Source organism: Equus caballus, chromosome 4 (genome assembly GCF_041296265.1).
Source record: "Equus caballus isolate H_3958 breed thoroughbred chromosome 4, TB-T2T, whole genome shotgun sequence".
Taxonomy (NCBI): domain Eukaryota; kingdom Metazoa; phylum Chordata; class Mammalia; order Perissodactyla; family Equidae; genus Equus; species Equus caballus.
In genome coordinates, this window is record NC_091687.1 from 110,058,075 (window position 1) to 110,079,714 (window position 21,640).

At 48.5% G+C, this 21,640-nt stretch overlaps 1 protein-coding gene across 6 annotated transcripts in view; it reads left to right on the top strand.

The window, feature by feature from the left end:
* DPP6 (dipeptidyl peptidase like 6) overlaps nt 1-21,640 on the top strand; it is a 986,698-nt gene that overhangs the window by 933,489 nt on the left and 31,569 nt on the right. For all 6 annotated transcript variants that reach the window (XM_070265304.1, XM_070265306.1, XM_070265308.1 and 3 more), the window contains one exon: nt 13,841-13,888. In XM_070265304.1, coding sequence (XP_070121405.1) covers nt 13,841-13,888 — 48 coding nt within the window. The remainder of the gene's footprint in view (nt 1-13,840; nt 13,889-21,640) is intronic.

Consider the following 21,640-nt stretch of genomic DNA (forward strand, 5'->3'; position numbering starts at 1 on the left):
AAGTCTAGTTTAATCATTGTGAAAATGATGCTCACTTGTGGGCCTGGGACCTGGAGAGCCCCTTTGTTCTTTAATGTGATTTGGAGCCATCGTCCACAGTCTGAGCAAGATTCTAAGGGGAGTGAGCCCAGGATACCCTGCCCCTGGGCACACCCGCCCAGAGAAAGTTTGTTCTGATACTGGCCTCTTTCTGTGCACTATTTCATTGGCCTGGGGTGGGGGTCTGGAAATGCAGGCTAAGTAAGAAAGTTTCTTTGGGAGAAGGGAGGATGGGAATGACTTACACAAACAGGGTCAGCGTGTATCACATGTGGCTTTTCTTTTTTTTCTTTTCTTTTCTTTTTTTTTTTTTTTTTTTTTTTGCTGAGAAAGATTCACCCTGAGCTAACATCTGCTGCCGATCTTCCTCTTTTTCTTGTATGTGAGCTGCCACCACAGCATGGCCACTAACAGACGAGTGGTGTAGATCGGTGCCCAGGAACCGAACCCAGGCCGCCAAAGTGGAGTGCACCAAACTAACACGAGGCCACCACAGCTGGCCCATGTGTGTCTTTTCTGACAGCAAACTAAGACCTACCTCTCGGTCCTGTTATAGGTTCAATTGTGTTGCCCTGAAAATATGCTGAAGTCCTAACCCCCAGTACTTCAGAATGTGAGTTTACTTGGAGTTAGGATCTTTGCCTATGTAATTAATCAGATGAGGCCGTTCTGGAGGGCATCTTGTTCCCAAGATATACCTCTCACATTTTTAACTTTTCTGAAATCAGAATGGATCTTACAATCTCTGTAAAATCTTACTAAATCAGTGCTTCATCTTGCAATTGATTTTGTCTTCAAATCAAAGAAAAATAGTAAATATGACATTTATCCAATAGCCTACTAATCCTGCCTTGTTTAGGAAAGCTACAGCTGAAAGCAGAATGATTTCCAGCATCCTGGGATTTAAAGTGGTTTGGGTTCCAGATGCAGGGAGTGTGATGGGCACCTTGAAGGACACCGTGACCTTCAGGAACGCTTCTCAGAGGCTCCAAAGCCTTCCATTCCCCCTGATGCACCACAGCCGGCCTGGGGCCTAAGCTCCAGTCCCGCTCTGCTTTAATTGCTCTGAGCTTCATCTCTGCCACCTCTGCCAGCCTCTCAGAAGGGTCTCTGGTCTTGAGTCTGTACTTCTCAGATGTCCCCCTCCTTAGAGAGGAGCCCCCAACTGAGGAAAATCACGCACCCGCTTGACTTGCCGTCTTCTCTCTCCTCTGGAGGTGGTTCCCTCTGAAGTATGCAGCATCTGCCTCGCCCCACCCCAGCCCACTCGGGGAACTGAGCCTTCGGATAAAAATACTGTGCAATTAGGAGGCTGGTGTTTAAGAGAGAGCAGCTGTTCTGTCACACTCTCACAACACGGCTGTTAAAGCAGGAGGAAATTAAAAGTGTCACTCGTCTGGCTGTTCAGATTATATTTCTACTTGTTCTCTACAGAGCATTCACGTACGTGTTATGAAATATTTCACTGTGGTGTTATACATCATTAATTTTGTTTAAATTATTCTTAATTGCTCACTGGCATGGCAAGAAATGAGGAAATTGGGAGGAAGAGAGTTTGTTTTAACAACAGAAAAATTTTAAAGGACCAGTTTTAGTAAAAAGGAGCCCTGGGCAGTGTGGGCACATCTGTGGATAGCATGCACACACATTCATACGCACGTGTGCACATGCACACACACACCCGAGAGCGAACACTCACACATGCATGTACACACTGACATCCACATGTGTGTGCACACATGCATATGCATGCATGCACGCAATGCACATGCTGACACACACACAAAATTTAATCTGTATTTATAAGAGTATTACCGCTCATTCCTTTCTCTTCTCTCCCCAGCATTGGTTAAGTTTTGTAGAACAGTCGTTACTCAAGTCCCAACATCTGTGTTGGTTTACTTTTTTCTGTCTTCTTCTCCCACTATTTCCATCCCAAAGCAAAGAAAGTAAGACTTTTACAGTCATGCGTCACTTAAAGACAGGGATATATTCTGAGAAATACGTCGTTAGGCAATTTCATCGTTGTGCGAACATCATAGCGTGCACTTATGCAAACCTAGGTGGTACAGCCCACTACACACCTAGGCTCTATGGTACTAATCTCATGGGGCCACCGTCATACAGGTGGCCCGTTGTTGACCGAAACATTGTTAAACAGCACATGACTGTATGTTCACACTCCCCCAGCATCCCTCAGGAGATCTTACACTTTTAGAATTTGTTCATTTATTTAAAAAAATGTTTAGCTAGTGGCCTCCATTTGCAGGGACCCTGGGCCCGGTGGACCATGCTACAGGCATCCTTGCCCTCAGGGGTCTTGGGGTTTAGTTGGCCGAGATGATATGTGTTCACAAGGACAATAATTCTAGGAGAAATCAGTAATTATAAGAAAAGCAGTAAAACAATTATTAAATTATTCAGGGAACTAAAGACTTCCTTCCAACTAGAGAAGTGTTAGGAACGTTTTTAGATTCATAGACCGTCAGAGCAGAAGGAAGTTTAAAGATCCTTAATCTGAATGTTTTCCAACATGTCTTAAGCCGCAGAGCCCTTTCTTCAAAAGGAAACTGACTGGGCTGCCCCATATGGAAATAGCAGCCCTCAAGAGGCTCCCAGGAGCTCCCTTTGAAAATCTCTGATCCAGTTCCATCACCTCATTTTGCAGATTAAAGAAATGGGGAAGGCAAAAAGGTCAAGTCATAAGAAAAGTCTGCTTGAAGGAAATAAAAATCGATTGTTCCAAGAGCCTATGTGTGACAGCACAGCAGTTGTGTTTGGCTTATTTAAGCAGATATTCTGGGGGTATTTTTATGCAAGACGCTCACGACATGGTGCTGCCTCAGATACTTAATAGTCCAGTTGTCGGGATAAGACAAGGACAGCAAATTGAAAGATGCAGGTCAGCCACGCGGAGCCTCCGGGAGTGCAGATGGAAGTGGAGGTCAGGGGCGGCTCTGCGGAGGGACCACTCACACTGGCCCTGAAGGACGAGCGAATCTGAACAGCCAGAGGCTTCCAATGTGCACTTGGAGAACAGAGGGGCCTCTTTGTGTGACCTACCTGGGTAGGCTGTGCCTCTTCCACAGCTCATAAAATGTGGATCCAGTTCTGAAGACAACAGCGCATTCCCCCCTCAGCCAGGGACTCTGGGGACAAGGGGACAGGAGTGGCAGTGCTGCAGTGGTGCAGGCAGCACATTAACTAAAAACAAGGTTTTCATCATGTACAGGATTTCTGCAAAAGAAGTCTCCTGGCATGTGGGAGTTCCAGTCTCTCCTTCTGTTGTTGTTTTTTTTTTTTTAAGTATGCTTTTTGGTGAGGAAGATTGGCTCTGAGCTAACGTCTATTGCCAATCTTCCTCCTTTTTTTCCTCCCCAAAGCCCCAGTACATAGTTGCATATCTTGGTTGTAGGTCATTCTGGTTCCTCCGTGCAGGATGCCACCTCAGCACGGCCTGATGAGCGGTGCTATGTCCGCGCCTGGGATCTGAACTGTCGAACCCTGGACTGCTGAAGTGGAGCGTGCAAACTTAACCACTAGGCCACGGGGCTGGCACCCCAGTCTCTCCTTCTTGATGGGATCTTTCTCTAACCCTCACCAATCATCCCACCAATGTGACCATTCACCCAAGGAACCCCAGGCAAGAGTGTGTGGGTGGATGGGTGGCAATAGCTCCTTGACTAGGTAATAATAATAATATAAAAATGACAGCAGTCGGCACACCTCCTGAGAGTTTACGAGGGCCATGGCGTGTTCTAGGCGTTTCATATGTGTCATTATTTAATCTTCAGAGCAGCTCTTTAAGATGAGTGGTAGAGTTACCACCACTTCACGGATGAAGAAACGAAGGACCAGCTAATTAAAGTAATTTGTTCAACTCCACTCAGCCAGCAAGTGGTGCCGCTGAGGTGAACGCTAAGGTCTGCTGTGCCTTATAGTAAAGAAATGCACATTCCTGAGCGACCAGACGGAGAGGCTTGGAGCACAGAGGTGAGCGGATGGCGGGTGCGGCCAGACTGCCTGGTGTCAGTCCTGCATCACTGCAGACGTTCTGTGCCTCCATTTACTCATCTGTGAAATGGGGCTATAGTACCCACTTCATAGGGCTATTTTAAGGACTAAATGAGTTAGTGTGTGTAAAACACTTGGAACACTGTCTGACACATTACAAGCAAGGTATAATTATAAACATTGTTATTGTAGTTGTTATTTTCATTTTTTAATTTATTTTTATTTATTATTATTTTTTATTTAGTTATTATTATTATTACAGTGGTGCAACAAAGAAAGTAGTCAGAGACAGCATCACAGAGAAGCTGTTTGAACTGAGTCTGGAAGAGTGCGCAGAGGTCGGCAGGAGAGTAGCGGGCTAGGGCGTTTTAGGAAGAGGGAAGAGCGGGTACAAAGTTAGGAAACAACACAGCTCTTCTGCAAAAGAGCGAGGCGTTCAGAATGGCTGGAGGCCAAGGTGTGTGTTGGAAAGTGATAGATTAGGTGCTGAAGGTCTTGTGTTTCCTGCCAAGGGTTTCCACTTGATCCTGTGGGCAACAGGGAACGACTGAAGGGTCTTAACGAGAAGAGTGCGATGGTCAGAACTGTGTGGGAATCCTTGGGCAGAGAGGCGAGGAGGGCAGCACTGAGAACATTACCATGGAGATGGGAGGCGGCAGGAGACGCTTTAGCAGGCACCACTGAGAGGACCTAGTGAGAAATCGTATGTGGGGCCTGAGAGAGAACCGAGTGCGGAAGTACATCCATTTAAAAGATGTGATCTGCGTGTTCTATACCCTTGAGTCCTAAAGGAAAAATGGAGAACTTCGTATCTCAAATAGTCCCCACAAGTGTCAGGAGTATGGCGGGTCGGCTCCTAGTCACCACGTTACCCAGCAGGCCGGTGGCATCATCCCCACGTCACAGATACTGAGACGCATCTGGCAAGTGGCCGAGTCGGGCACCTCTCTCGCTCAGTGGACTGACGGTGGCGAGTGAGGAGGGAGACGGGCAGGCGGCCTCGGCAGTGATGCACGCTGCAGGTCACCCCGGAGGCAGGAGCGCACAGGGACCGCCAGGGCCTCATGGGTCTCCCGCTTGCCAAGATGCCCCATCCTGTGTCAGGATCTCAGCAAACTATAAAGTAAAGAGGACCTAAAATGTAATCCGTCCTCAAGGCGATGAGAAAAAGGAGCCTGATCTCTTCACACACCATAATTTGTACATCCGAGTAAGTATTGTTCTTCCCAAGAAGCTCAGCGCTTACTCCAATGAGAGGACACTGCTGGGAGATTTTAGAATCCCTCTTATAATGTGATCTTTATGTGCCGGGCTTCTAAGGAAGCTTCAGTTCTTTCCTCTGTAGTCGGTTCGACTGTGGACCGTTGATGTAATCATCACTTACAGTACCTTCATTACAAAATTTAGCTCCAAATGATCTTTTGCGCTTTGTAAAAACCAAAACTAACCTAAAACAGGTAACTGGCAACTGTGAGGCTATTCAAGAGGCCGTGCCACAGCCTCTGAACCAACTCACCAACTTTGCCATCTCTGAAGGCATGTTCACTGAATCAGCAAACATCAATTGGCCACTTACTGTTAATGAGGCACTGTGCGTTTTCCTCTGTGGGATGCAAAGTTGTATGAAATAGATTCCTAAGCTCCAAGGATAGTTGAAGAAGTAAGACATAAGTATATCATTGGAATTCAAATTAGACCTTAATTGCTTTGGTTGAAAATCATCAAAGAACTTCTGGAATCGTAATGTAGACAGATGATGAGCAGTGTTGTCACAAGTCTGAGATAATACCAGGGGCTGGGGGAAGCGTGCTGCAGAGAGCCTGGACTAGGAATGAGAGACCCTGTCCTGATCCTGGCTCCGCCACGCCCTGGGACAAATGAAACAGCCAACGCACGTTGCATCATTTTTCCTGTAGTTTGCATAATCTCACAAAACCAATAAAACTAAGCTTCTTCTTTCATACTTTTAATTCTGTGAGTTATGCTAAACATCTAGAAAACTTCCACCACGTTGATGCAGACGAGGCATAAAGGTGATATTATGGCTTAAATGCAGGTAGTTCCTAAAACCTAGAGCTTCTGTGAATCAACTACCCAAGGATACTAGCTGAATTTTGAGAGCATACAGAGGCCCCTTACTTTTTTGTGATTGGGGTGGTTTCTCTTATTAAAAATGCCTGTCATGTGGGCTGGCCTGTGGCCGAGTGGTTAAAGTTCCGTGCACTCAGCCTCAGCGTCCTGGGTTTCTGGGTTCAGATCCCTGATGCAGACCTTTTCCACTCATCAGCCACACTGTGGAGGCGTCCCACATACAAAGCAGAGGAGAACTGGCCCAGATGTTAGCTCAGGGCCAATCTTCCTCACCAAAAAAAGAGGATTGGCAACAGATGTTATCTTCCTCACATGCAAAAAAAAAAGGCCTGTCATGAACCCCAAGTGTCACTCATGATTGTAGTTACACATGACCTGTTAACATGACCTTCTTCACCATCATTTGTGAGCATGTAAAAAAACCCACCGATTTCTCTGGACCCTATTGAGTGCTGCTGCTTAAACTACTGCATGGGAAATATGATCACTTCCAAGATTCCTGGACACGTGAAGTTGGATTGAAGCAAGACTCAATGCTGTGGGCATGGCAGGGGGAACCCCGAAATCCCACGTTTGATGTCAGCAATAACAAGCTCTTGAAATCAAACAGCGACAAAATCTGTCTGCAGTGTTGACTAGGAAATACTGTCTTCGGAGCAAATATTTTAATTATCGGCAGTCGTTCTTGCGGCTTGGCTAGCTCCCTGTTTATTCGTATGACATCACCTCAATGTACAAACTTTGTGTATCAGGCATGCATAATTCATGAACTGGCAAATAAAGAGGTCTGGATGGAGTCCGTGCGCAGTGGAGCCGTGGCCAAGTATCTCAGTTGGCCGGAGCCTTCCTCTTGCCCACCCTGCTGGCGGCTGCTCTTCGAAACCATTCGTCAGTGCTTACGAGACGCGGGCTGTGGGGGCGAGGCCGCCTGCGTCTCCATTGGTTACATACCGTGAGTTCAGCTTCTGGTTGGAAATTATGTGTCACATAAACTTCCTCGGAGGATGCAGATGAGAGAAAGGAGGACAAACACTGTCTCAATGAATTTCTTTTATTTATTCGGATGACTTTTTTCTTTTCCAGTTTCGTGTCCTTTTTAATTGCTTCATTTTCGTCTGTAATTGTCGCTTTTCTCTATCTAGTCAGGCAGGTGTAAGTTGATGTTCTGAAATGAATGGGACTGGAAACCAGAGACGCAAAAATAAACATTTTCTGTTTGCAAGTCTGTGGTGTAATTCAAAGCTTTTCTTTTTGCAATTTGAATTTCCTCCCTCTGGCTGCAGGATCTCGATTGACCAAAAGTGCCTCATGTGCTGGGTGTGAATTTGCTTGCTTCGATTTGCTGAGTTTCCCTCTCAGGAACAATATAAATTTGAAAGTTAGATATTTGGCTTGAGCCAAAATAGTTGCTATCCTAACCAAAGTTTTTAAAAGGCCAAATGTTGTTTCTGTTGCAGCATCTCTTTGTAAGCAAAGGCCGAGCAAATGTAATTGGTCTCTGCTGTCAGTGAGTACCCAGCTCTGCATTTAGGTTTGAACATCAGCACTCTCATCGCGTGCTCCAAGGATGCACAGGCCATGAGACAGGCTTCCCCACTAAGACATATTAAGGTGGGACAAAGGGGACCGTAATAAATATTTTTATGTCTACACAGGTGTGTTCATATATGCATGCTAGCAGAAATATAGGAGAGTATGCATAAGAGTATGTCAATAGACACACATATAGAATCGGATGTGTATATTTGGCCTAATTGACAGAGGCACTGACAGTGAAATATAATTATATGCTTTCGTTTGAGACTGTATCCTAAGACTAGACAAAAACATGCAGATACTGGAAGGGTTGGCCAAGAAGGAACAGAGAAGCGATCTGCTTTTTCATCCTAACCTTCTTCCGGTTCAGCTTCGCCTTCCACTTCAGGCTGAGAATAGACCGTCCTGCTCAGTGCAGCCGTAGACCCGTCTCCTCTCCCACTTGCACATGTTTACGTTCTGGAGGGAGGTCCCGTCAGAGAATTCTGATCTGTAGAATAGGGTGTGCCTGTCTCCCAGGGTGCTGGTGAGGCGAGGCGATGTCTGTACAGCGCCCAGCACAGGGTCTAGCATATTCTAGGAACCCAAAGTGGTGGCTGCTATCATTTGTGCTGCAGCCTCTGTCACTCTTACTAAGAGGAGACCTTAGCAACCCCATATTCTACAGTTGAGACCCAGGTGGCTAGAACCACCACGTAGCTGGTGGCAGAGCTGGCACCAGAACACGTCTGCTGCCCTCACCCTGACTCACGCGAGTCGACATGCTGACCTCTAAGCTGTGCACCTTCTTCTGGTGATGGTACTTAGCACACAGCATCAAAGCAGATTTGTGTGTGTGTCTGTGGTCCCTACTAGACTCTGAGCCCCCTGGCAGCAAACACTTTGTCTGCTTCTGTCTGTGTCCCCTGGACCCGGCACTGTGCCTTGCACGTGGTAGAACCTCGATATACGTTTGTTGAATTGCATGCGAAGTGACAAGAAGTTGTCAGAAGAATAGCAGTTAGGCAGAGTCCTCTAAGGTTCTGGCCACCTATAAAGCAAAAAGCAAGATTTCCCAGGTGTTAGCCACAAGAGTCTGTGCAAAGTGCAGAACGAGTGTCTCACAGGCAGCAGTCACAAAAGGGCAAAGCTTTCTACTGTACTGAACAACTCATCTAATCAGTCGTTGCCTAGATGTGCATCAGATCGTTTGGAATAAGAGGAAGAAAAGCAGAGGAAACCAAGTTAAAATTTCAGTGATGAAGCCCATTTTAAGACTCCTTAGTAAAAGTATTCTTGATTGTTTAAACAAGTTGCGAGAGCTCCCCTCTCAATGCTGCAAGCTCCCCCAGGTCTTGTGTCTGCTGTGAGTGTGTTTGCATGTCTCTCCTTTTCTTAGAGAAATCTTAGGAAACACTGACCCAGGTCTGATCAGAACATCGCAAAGTCCAAATATCTTATTCCAAATTAACAATCTCTTGTTTTGTCTTTATTTCTTAGGAGAAAACTTGTCTTGATTTAGGTGTTTTCCTAAAATATCTGCCAGTCTTCAGGAGCCTAACCATCATAGAAATCTCGAAACCGGCGGGTAACCTTAAAATGCACATGGACACAGCAGTGGGTCTAGACCAGCGGGGCCAGAGAAGCCGCATGACGGCAATTTGACGGGGAGAGCCGGGCTGCTAGACCACAGACGGCCTCGGAGCCAGGGCACCTGCCCGCCCGCCTCCCTGGGGAGGGTGTGACCTTTGAAGGGGATCTGGATGGTTGGATGGGGTTAGGTTATAATCAGTAGGTTTACGTGATACATAAAGCTTCTTAACTTTGTGTAGTGTCCTCTTCGTGTTGTTTCTGTTTGGCTATCCTAGAGAATATTCTATGTTAAAGTGTTGGTGAAGATGGCGTGGTTGTGATGTGGCTCTCCAAAAAAAACCAAACGCAGTTTGGCCCCTGTAATTGGAGACAGCTGCCCTTGGGAGTCAGAGGAAAGGGCGGAGGCAGCCCTCAGTTTCTCCAGGAAGACAATAACCTGAATTGGAAGGCTCAGGGACACAGAGGATGGTCTTCGGAGAGCCTTCCTTAGCCGATTTAAATTTGCTGCCTTGATCTGTCAGGGCCAAGTTTGTGCTCCGGAGGTCTTCCCTCATTAGCTGTTAATCCACTCAGCAAACATTATGTGCGCAACACTCACTCCCAGATTATGAATAGGCACCGGGATGACAGATTGGGCGCAAAGATTCCAGTGTGTGTGTGTGTGTGTGTGTGTGTGAGTCTTCTGTCTAAAGCGCAGTGGAAAGCTGAGAGAGGCAGTTACAGTTTTTAAAATTGCAATTCAGCATGACAATTGCTACCATTGGTACGTAGGGCACTTTTTTGAGTGACAAATTAGAAAGACCACAGGAGAAAAATCTGCAGGAGCATGGGAAAGAGCTAAATTCCTAAATAACATAAGAACAAGTAAGAGCACAATTGAAGTGGGCAAAGCACGGGAGAGGGCCATTTGTGTTCGCACACACTCACACGCACACAAAATGCAAATGTCAAATAAACATGACAGATGTCCGACTTCACTCAAAATTTGAAAAAATATAAATTAAAGCAATAGCAAGATATAATTTTGCCCATTAGAGTGGTAAAAAAAAAATTTTTTTCAAGTTGTAATACACACCTCCATGCACTCTGTTGGAGGACGGTGGGAATACTTGTTGGAATTCACGTGTCTCTGCTGTATGTGGTAGAGTGTTGTTGTCCCTGGTGTCTTCCCCCATCCTGGGGGCTCCCTCCCACTGCTGTGTGTCTCCTCCTCAGGAGAGGTTCTTCCTGGCCCCATTGGCCAAGGCCCGAGGGCGGACGTGAACGGCAGGCCAGGACGCCCTGGGAGCCCCTGCACGTTTCTGCCAGCTCCCTCGTTTGCTTCCCTTTGCCACGAGCACAGTGTGTTCCAGCTGAAGGCTGCCCTTTCAGCCCGAACCCTGGAATGAAAACGTTGCTGGGAGGGGAGCCAGCAGGGCTGCAGTCGACTCGATTACCAGGATGTAACATCAGCAAGAAATAAACTGCCGTTGTTATAAAGCACTGAGATTTGGGGGGGGTTTGTGTTTCAAATTATGAACTTATTTAGTGACAGCAGACTATTAAACCTTTTTACCACAGCAATTGCAGTGCTAGTAACTAGCTTAACCAACAGACACAGTCTTACCCGCATGCAAACATTTGTGTAAGAAGAATTTCTGCAACACTGTTTATGGTAACAAAAAAACAAAAGGAAACAGCCTAAATATTCACCAGTAGGGAATGGACCAAATAAATTATGGTATATCCATATAATGGAGTACTATGCATCTGTTAAAAATGGAGTCTTATAGCTTTTTAAAATTACTTACATAATCTTATGTTACAGTAGTTACCATTCTACAACTTGATGTTTTCATGCAACATTGTATTTTTAGTATTTGTCCGTGTCAGTAGGCATATGGCTATTCTTTCATTTCATATGCTCTATGATCTTCCACTGTGTGAATACTCTGCATTTGCCATCCCGTCTCCTGCTAACGGCTAGCTGGGCAATTTATTACTTAGCTATAGTTGATGTTAAGAACAGTCTGCTGCTATGTGCGTGTGCATGTGCAGGGGTCTCTCTGAGATGTACCCCAGGAACAGAACTATCTGGCTGTACAGCACAAGCGTCTTCAGCTTTCATAGCTGTTGCTAAATTGTTCTCCTACATGGCTGTGCCCACTTGTACTCCCCTTCATTTGGCCTCATCCTCCTGCTATTGTCCGACTAGGTATTAAGACTAAAAAATATGTTACTGAGACACGCCATATTATACTCTATGTGGCATACATATTATTATGAACACATACCATGTGGCCAAAATATCTTTTCAACATGCAAGGAAATGATAAATAGTGACTTCAAGATAATAGTTACCTCTGGGGAGGGAACAGACTGAGAGTGGGGAAGCGTACACAGGTGGCCTCAAATCCCTGTATTATGTTTTATTTTTAAAAACTAAGGCAATATGGTATACTGTTAAGATTTGATAAAGCTGCAGATTTACATGCAAATATTTTTATGTTTTTTAATCTGTATGTTTAAAATATTTGCTTGTGTGTAAATATGATCACATATACACAAAGAAACATTTTAGGACATTTTAGAAACCTTTAGGTTACTCCTGGGAAGTGGGTTGAGAAGGACCTTTTACTTGTCACTTTATTCCTTTCTTTGGTGGTTGAATTCTTTTAGAAACATGTATCAAGTTCGTGAATTTAGAAATGAGAAGAACTAGTCCAGTCTCAGCCACTTTCTGACTGTGTGGAGGAGACAAACGCGCTCAAGCTCTCGGAACCTGTTTTCTCGTCCGTGAAATATAGTTAGAGCGGCTCCTCTGCAGAGCTGCTGCGAGGATTAGACGTTATTCATATGCAACACCTAGCAGAGTGCCTTTACATAGTAGGCACTAAATAAATAATATTGTTTCCATTATTAATAAGAATGTAGCATATGCTCTGGCTGCAAATTTACTCACCCTGAAATGTACAGCGAAAGCAGATGTAGGCTTTTTATTTCTCAATAAACGTTCTTCCACATGAGCCCCCGTGGGAGGAACGGAACGGATCTCCGAGCCAGGAAACTTAGTTTGCTCAATAATGTAAGCCAGCGCCAGTGTTTGAACCCCTTTCGGTCAGTGCCGTCTCTTCAGGTTTATATACAGACTCCCGGATCACTGCCGCCCCTCCCCTCCCTGGGGAGAGGGTGCCAGAGTTAGCAAATAAAAATACGGGATGCCCAGTCACACTGGATTTTAGGTAAACAACAAAATAGTGTTTTAGTAGTAGGTCCCAAATACTGCATGGGACATATTTATACTAAAAGACAATATATTCTTTACCTGAAATTCAAGTGTAGCTGGATAGCTGCATTTTATGTGAGCAGTCCTATTTTCCGGTGAATGGGGGAGGGGCACACAACTGGGGAAATGAGGCCCCCTGGACCTCCCGGCCTTTGGATGTGCGCTGCAGAGTATGGGTCCAGGCCTGGGCAATGGCCCCACAGTCTGTCCGTCTCTCAGCTCTCCGGGGCCTGGGGTGCTCCCTGGCTGAACCAGCGCCACCGTGCCTCTTGGTGGTGCCGCGGGTCCCTTTGCTTCTCCATCACATCCTCTTGGGCGCCAGACTATAGAGAAGAGGGAGCAGGTGGGGTAGAGGCCGAGGCAGGGTCCCCAAGGGTGTTCCTTTCAGCTGGCTGCTTGGGGAAGGCATTCGCGCAGAGACTTAAATGAGGAGAAGGACGAGCTGCACCAGGGTCCGGGGACAGAGATTTCAGGCAGAGAGCACAGGAGGCCCGGTGGGAACAAGCTTGGCGTCCTTCGGAACCTGCAGGAAAGCCAGCTCGCTGGAACAGAGTGAGTGCTGGGCGGGCAGAGATGAGGTTAGGAAGATCGCCATGCCTACCTCTGAATTACTTTCAAAATGATACAAAAAAGAATTTAGAAAGGTCTTTTTTCTTTCTGGACTCTCCTTTTGCTAATGAGAATTAAAAACTCAGCCTGCAGACTTGAACTACAGTGGACCAGGTCTCACTTTGACCTGAGTCATAGCTTCCTTCTCATTCTAGAAGCTTCCAGACGGCCTTGGAACTGGACAGCTGCAAACTAATGGGATTCCAGGGGCAAGTGAACACAGCTGAACGTTTGCAAAACAATCCTGTTACATTAACAAGTTTTTCCCAAGTGTTACAGGAAGCCAGTGGAGGGAGGAGCCAGCCACGGCTTTGAAAGGTGACTTAGGATTGAGACCTGGGCAATTTACCAGAACTCAATGAAGACAACATGGGCTTTGTGTCTGACTAGTAAAAATGAGGTTATGAAGATATAGACCAAATGTAGGGCTTTGTAAAATGATGTTTCATGTCATTACAATAATCTAAAAGTGTATACTTTTAACTGGGTTCATTGTAAGTGACATGGGGACAAAGCTGGAAAGCCATGCCTTCAGGGACCCACAGGCCCAGCCTCTGCCCCCCCCCGTTCACTGATGACCCTTCCCTGGTGCCAGGTTCTCCTGAATCCACGAACATGCAGATTATAAGGAAGGTGGGATTCTCTTCTGTTCTCAAGCAAACTAACGGCCTCCTTTTTGTTTCTCTTCTGGCTTCTCTTCTCTGCCCAATGCAGGTCCTGGAGTCCCCACGGTGACCGTGCACAACACCACAGACAAGAAAAGTAAGTGCTTTTTTGGTCTTTTCTTAAATCTTCCTGAGACTTGGAGAAAAGCAGAAATGCTTTATGAGATAACCCAGCCACGTTTTCTATTTGGAGACGGAGATGGGTCATGTCCTAGCAGTGCCGAAGGAACCCGGAGATCACGAATTTTGGTGAAATGTGGTGGAAGTAAAGGTCAGAGTCACCCAGACTGGAGGTCCCACAGCCCCCACACATGCCGAGGCCTGGGGGCCATGGTGGGCACGCGGGGCCTTGTCTGCGACACTGAGCAGAACCCACCGCCAGGCAAGCGTGCGCAGCCAGCCCTGGGCTCCGTCGCCTGGCCCTGCCCAACTCTCTTCTCCTCTTACAACCTCCCACTGGGGGCCAAGGCTGGGTGGGCGCTGTGAGGCTCATCTGTCTTTGTGGGCCTGGGGGCGCCTTCATGGCACGGAGGGGCTTCACATACATGCCACTGCACAGACAAATCTTTCCGGAGACTCTTGAGGAACTCGTCGTCCCTTTGTGAAGGGCCCCCACGAGGGTTGACGTGTGTACGTGTGTCTTCATGGGGAGGATTGGAAACCACGTGCGCAGTCCCAGGCAGACGCCCAGCAGAGCTGAGAAGGGGAGAACTCGCCCTGGGTTCCTCCTTTCTCCGCCTCACTCTGTCCTATCCCTGAGGAATCCTGCGCCTTTCCTCCCCTCTGTGCCCCCACTCCTTCCCCCAGTGGCATCACCCCCATGCCACCCTCCCAGCGGGACCTGCCCTGAACCCTCCCTTCTTCCAGAAAGCCAGACCTTAGAGCAGTTTCTGTGATTCCCTCGGGGCCTGGTGACAGGAAGGACTTGGCGTCTCCTTTGAATCTCAAGGTGTAAGTGACCCAATGCCCGTCTCACTGGGACGGTTTCAAGCACCAAGGAGAGATGATAAGGGGAAGAATTTCAGAGAGGAGATCTCCAGCGGTATATTTGGTTCAAAAGTGTTTAAAGTGTTCAAAAGTAGATAAAGTAGATTTATTTAAAGAGACGATATTTAGAAAAAAATCCCAAATAATGATAGTATTCCATGAAACTATCAAATAATTATTAGAAATTCAAAATTAAAAGATAAGTAGTAATAAAATCAGAAATAAGTAAATAAGTGATTTAAATGCAAAAAAAAACGAAAAAAGGCCAAAAAATGGACATCAGAATAGGTCCAGAACCCACTCAAAACACTCGTGTAGCTATCAAAAGGAGCAGGTGCCGGGAGCTGGCTGTGAGGTCCTCTCCATCATCCTTCCCAGAGGGGGTTGGTTTTCCGGGTGAGAAGATGTACCTGGCCCCAGGCCTCATCTTCAGCACAGCTGGGGAGCATTCTAGGAGCCTGTGAGATGTGGGGGTCTCACCCTGTGTCCTATAGGGGAAGGGTCCCCGAAGGACTGAGGAGCGATTGTCTGGGCTGCGCCGTGCCCCTTAGCCCCACCTCCTGCCTGCCGCCCACTCTCCCAGGCAGAGGGTGGAGGGCCCGGGAGGAGGCCGGCCAGCAGCGGCGGAACTTCCACCCCAGGCGCGGCATCTGGGGTCTGCAGACACTGCCCCGCACAGCAGTCCTCTTTAAAGAGGGTTCAGCCTTGAATCTTGTTAGCTACGATTTTCACTTTAAAAAATGGCAATATTTCAGAGATCCTCCAATGAGGCATCTTTTTTTCTTAAGAAAATGTGTATTATTCATTTTGAATATTTGTTTAAGACGAGTGCATAGATAATTTCCTGATATTTTATAAAGTTTTTCCCTTCTTAAAAAATCTATAGTCTGATGAAAACTGAATACGATGTGTGGTCAACAGCTTTGCCGCAGCGTCAGGGTCCTGGTCTGGATTCTGCTCTACAGTGACAGAGATGTCACCATTGGGGAAGCTGGGGAAGCGTGCACGGAACTTGGCACTAGTTTTTAAATTTCCTGTGAATCTATAATTATTTCAGAGTAAGTTTTTTAAGCTATGGTCTGATAAAAACACAAAACTATCTCTAGGCTTAAAAAGAAAACCAACCAGGCGCGGCTCCTCTTAGGGAAGGCATTCACGTAAATACTTTTACTTGCTTCTTTGGGGGATGCCATTATTGAATCTCTCGCAGCCGAGGGTCGATACAGTGCCCACTGTGTGAGAATGCATTTTGGCTTTCAACCAGTCGGGCCGTTAGGGATCCTGAAAACCAGGGCTGCGAGAACGTTCCATGAGTCCACTCACCACAGTTTCCCTAAGGCTCACGTGTGAATGAAAATGAAGCAGATTTATAGCTCAGACATGCATAACGACATTAATAAAATGCTTTATTTATTCTATTTATAAAATACGGTAATGTATGGGTGAGGGGGTACAATGCTTTAAAAGAGAGTTCAGATCAGAATTGACCAGACGCCCTCCAGCAGGTAGGTGCAATGTACTAACGCTCTCAGTGTTCCGACATGTTTTACTAATTCTCCAGGAAACCAAACAACCGCTTCTTCTCACTGTTTGGTTGGTTAGCTGCATTACCCAATCAACCCAGTCAATCTTGACGGACTAGAGATGGTGGGTTGTCTCCCACATTCTCTGTGGAGCTCCGTAAGACCCTCAGATGGAGGCATTTCTAGGAAGCATTTTGCCCTTTGTAGATGGACTCTCTCTTGTGACTGATTCCCAGAGGCAAAGAGACAGCAGCCAGTGGAATAAGAAATAAAAAGCTTCACGCGCACAGGGTGGAGCTGGCATTGCATGTCGGTGTCTGTTCTTCTCCATGTGAAATTTAACAAGGAGCCTGAAGGTGACACCATTGCTCTTATCTCAGCAAAGTGCTGATTAACTGGAAACTGGAGCGTTTATATCCTGTGGGGACGAGTGGAATTCTTTTTTATCACATTTATTTTGCAAACTTGTGTATATTGTTGTATTTGAGCTCTGGTTTTCCTGTCGCTTAGTTCAAACTCTGGGATATTTCATCCTGACTTTGCCTGTTTCTGCACTCTCAGTGTAGTTTAGAATTTTTCAGAGGATTGACCTAAGCCACCAAATTAAGTTAGAAAAAGAATGATTGAGTGTGGCTGAGCCGGTTGTAGCACCCGCCCCCCGAGAGGAGAATAGGGGTCTTATCTTGTTTATAAATAAGGGTCTGATTTATATTCAGACACGGGTGTGAGGGGGACCAGGCAGACCCCCTGAACGCCCACTCTCCCCCTGCTCAGCTCACTGCCTGAACTGCCATCCTTGCATATTCATTCCTGTGGGATGGGCCGTCATATCTGCACCAAGGCTTCTTTTAAAATAGAAAAATCTCTCCTATCAGCTCAGATTACACTTGGCCACATGTAACAGAATGCTCAAAATAGCAGTTGCTTAAACTTGATGGAAGACGTTTCTCTCCGTGAAGCTCAGAGGCTGCTGCCGGGTCTTCACAGTTGTCAGATCCCTCCTGTGCCCCGGGTCGGCGTTCCAGGCTGGAAGACAGGAGAAAGGGTAAAGTATAAGGGGGGATTCTGACAGCTGAGGCAGCGCCTCCAGGCTGTCTTCCTACGAGGGCCCCTGACACATCTGTTTCATCTTATTGGTCACAACTTAGTCATGCGTCCCAGCCTGGCTGCAGAGAATGCTGGGAAATGTCTCTTACCTGGCCTCCTTGCCGCTGCGAATAAAATCAGGATTTCGTTACCGAGTGATAGTAGCTGCTATGACTCCACCACCAGAATCTCCGCAGCTTAGGGTATGAGCTTTCTGGGGCCACCATCGCAAAGTAGCTGAACAGAAATTCATGGTCTCACGGCTCTGGAGGCTGGAAGTCTGCGATCAAGATGTCGGCAGGGCTGGTTCCTCCTGAGGCTGTGAGGGAGACTCTGTTCCAGCCTCTCCCAGCTTCTGGCGATTGCTGGCCATCTTTGGCCTTCCCTGGCTCGTAGACTCCCCACCTCATCTCTTCATCTTCACCTGGTGTTCTCCCTGTGTGCAAGCCTGTGTCCAGATCTCTCCCTTTTATAAGGGCCCCCCCATATTGGATTAGGGCTCACTCTGATGACCTCAATTTAACTTGATTTCCTCTGCAAAGACCCTGTTTCCAGATATGCTCACGGTCACAGGTACTGGGGGTCAGGACATCAGCATTTCTCGGGGGGGACACAATTCAACTCACGACACTTAACAGAACAAGGGTTTCCCTCTCACTGACACAAAGTCCAGTCACGTGCTCCTTGATGCTCTCCTAGGAGGAGCCTGGGGTTGCAGGTGCCGTCTGGATTGTGGCTCCATCGTCTTCATGGCCTCTGCTTCTACCATGTGACAGGAACAGAGAAAATGGGAAGATTTGTGGGATTGTTTTTGTTGAGGCTTAGTAGTGACATGTGTCATTTCCATCAGCCAGAACTCCCTCTCGAGGGCCCCCCCCAGATGCAAGAGAAGCCGTGTGCCCGGGAAGGACGAGGAAGCCTCAGTGGGTGCTGGCAATCACCACCCCAGTGAGGAAAGCAAAGGAGGAATCTAAGAGGCAACCGCTGCCTCTGCCAGGATCTCAGTCATCCAGTGGGTAATTCCCGGCCGTTTTTGTGTGATCTGAGCCAGCTTATCAGACCCTTCCCTGTGCCACCCATGAAGGCGCTGTCCAGGAGGACAGGGAGTGGGGACAGTGTGCTCAGAGCGAGAGCCCATAGGAGAGGGGTCACCCCACCCAGGAAGGTTCTCTGACTGTGCTGTGAGCACCAGGGCCCAGCATGGGGGCGTGTGATGCTGACAGGAGAGGTGTCATAGCATGGAACGAGAGGAGAGGGGACCATACAGAGGAGGAGCAGGGGGTTGTAGAGGTGTAAAACTTGAGACCTGATCCTATGCTACAGAGCTTAGAATCCGCCTCGGACATAAAGACACAAAGAAGGAGCATGGAAAATGTGATAATAAACATACAGGAGAATCACAGGGCCGCAGGAGGAGAGGAGCCCAGTTCTGGGGTGCACTCTGCTCAGCCTCGCTGCGCAGGCCGGGGCAGTATTCTGCAGGCTGGAAGGACAGAGCTCTTGAACTTCACCTTCTAATGCTGGCCATTTAGTCCTCCCCGCCCCGTCATCGCCTGGCTGGACATCCATTACTTGTGACATAATCGAGCAACCATTTAATACCGCGGGCCAGCCCGCCAAAGCTTCAGTACAGTGTCAGGCAGGAGCCTCATCACAGCAACTTACACGAGATGACATCGCCAAGTCCAGGACGGGAGCTTTGGTTCATCTGACCCCCGAGCACATGCTCTTGACTGTGGGGGCCTCATCCCCAGACCCCAGGACCCAGGAGCTCGAGGCCTTTGCACCACTGTCACCTATGGAATACGCCACAACCACAGCATCTCTGATTGTGGCTCCAAAAATCAAGCCGGTTTAGCCTGATGTGATGCTGAGTCCCTGATGGTGTTTGAACCTCACGGTGCATTGGAGCAGGGCGAGCAGAGCAACAGAGTCAGGAAGGCAGGGCTGAATGGAGACAGGGAATTGGGGGCCACGCACCTGCAGCAGAGTCAGGGAAGGGCAAGCCAGCTCTTGGGGATGTGGCCTTTGGGCAAACTCTGGAAAGCCTTGACTCCAGCTGATATGTGGCCTGCGTTGTGTGGCAGTGACAGACAAATAGAAGCCCTGGGGACACCACACGTCGGGTGGCGAAAGCAGCCCTGGCAGGTTAGGGGTCTGGCTCGCAAGGCAAGCCGATGGTTTCATCTATCCCAGCCTGCTCTGAAATTTGAAATTACTGTTTCAGAATTCTTTGTCCTTCCTCCTCCTCTCCCCCCCTGACCCCGGAGCCACCTTGGGAATATTTGACTTCTTTCCCTTTAGAAAATCTTATCTACAAACAGCCTGCGGGGTGTTCACAGATGTGACTCTGAATTATTTAAAAGCTCTGTCCTTAAGAACTAATTATGCTTGGGACCAGAGGGTGCTCGTTGAGTGCCTGGGTATTCAAACAACTGAGGCGCCGGGAGAGGAAAACCAGCAAATCACAGTTAACACATTGCTGGTGTCACTGTAGATATGAGAAGGGTGCGACTCAGATGCGACACCATCCCGGGTGTGGGAGCGGGTGGCCACGCGCCTTCCAGGGCAGCTCCGCCGTCTGCAGGAGAAAACGCGCGCGCCGGCAGAGTGAGGGTGTGATGTGTGCTCACGGCAGCCGCGCCGCGTGTACACAACGTGTTCAGGAAGCCCGAATCACTGGGCGCCCGGGTACCACCCCTTTACCAACAATCAGAGACAGGTTTCTCTCCCTACTGCTTGCTTCAGTTGGGTTTTTATAAAGAAGCAAAACGGACTCCCACCGCCGGCCGGCGTCCAGGCCGTTCTGTGATGAGGTGATAGCAGTCCCGCTGCGTGGTGCCTGCCCGGTTGCTCACGCGGTCCTCTCTGCCTGGGAGCCACCCCGGCCCTCGGCGTCTTCTTCTGAGTAACTACCCACAGGACGGCACCCATTCCATCCGGCACGTGGCCTGCGGGTGGGAGGGGAGACTGGGGTGCCAGGAGATGTCGGCAAGCATGGAACAACCTGTTCCATCAAGTCCTCAGTTGTCTGTGTCTGGAAAGCCTTCTGGGCGCCCTGGGCTCCCCACACAGGCAGCCTTTCTGGAGGGATGGAGTGATGATAAGGTTTACAGACGGCTCATCCTAGACCAAAATGCAGCGTGTTTGGTGGGCGAGTTGGCATCTGGCTAGCAGAGGGAGAGCGAGCCAAGTGCCTAGCCCGTCCCCTCTCCGTAGGGTGCCGCAGGACCCCAGCTCCACCGCGCCCGTGCGGGCAGCTCTCCAGCGGTGCCACCACCGCCCCCTCCTCGGTGCGGCTGGTGTCAGTCAGGGCGGGGGCCGCGCCCGTCCACTCCCAGCACAACCCCTCCTGTTAAACCCGTCCGCCTGCTGCCGAGCACGGCGCCAGCGGCGGGAGGGCCCAAAGGCAAATTCCCTTCCATGACCTGCCTTCCAGGTGCTTAAATCCAGCTGGAGAGAAAGATAGATTCAGCACAAAGAACGATGATTACCCAAACTGTGTGACAGTGGCTCTTTTACTAGACGTTCAGTGTTCAGAAAAAGAGATCTCCAGTTGACGGGGGGGGGGGGGGGGAGTCTAAAAGATCCGTGCCGGCGGGGGGGGGGCCTGCCTCGGGTCGGAGCCGTGCGGCCCTGGGTGGGCGGACAGCATCTGAATGCCACCGTCAAGGGGCATGGGAGGACTGAGTCCTGACACGGCGGCGGAAGGGGCACAGGAGAAAGCAAGCGGAAATAGGCCGGGAAAGGCCTGGACTACGAAAGGCACCGAAATGCAGACAGGGCTGTCGACCCGCCCAGCGGGAGGACCCGAGCAATCTCTGTGCACGCCTACACAATCCCGCGCGTTCACTTCCTGCAGAAAAGGGAGCGGGCTGCTCTCCGCTCCTTTAGGTCAGTTGCCTATTGGCTTCCATTAGATGCTGGTCACTAATTTCCCCAAGTTCAGTCCAGTGGCGATTCCACCAATGCCCTGAACCGACAGGGTCTCGGAGCAGCCCAAGAGCCCCGGCGGGTCTGCCCACTGGGCACAGCCAGCGACGCCACCCTCGTGAGCAGGCATCTGTTCCTGTGGTCTCACTGTGTCCGGATCTGATAATAGCTAATTCCACCAAATATTAGAGGGGGCTCACATTTAATTAAGGAGTGGCCATTTGTATGCTCCAGACGGGAGGTCCCCACGGCCCTGAAGTCAAAAGAAGGCCCTTCGGGAACATGCCCATCTTTTCTTATTTCCTCTGCTGAGCTCCAGC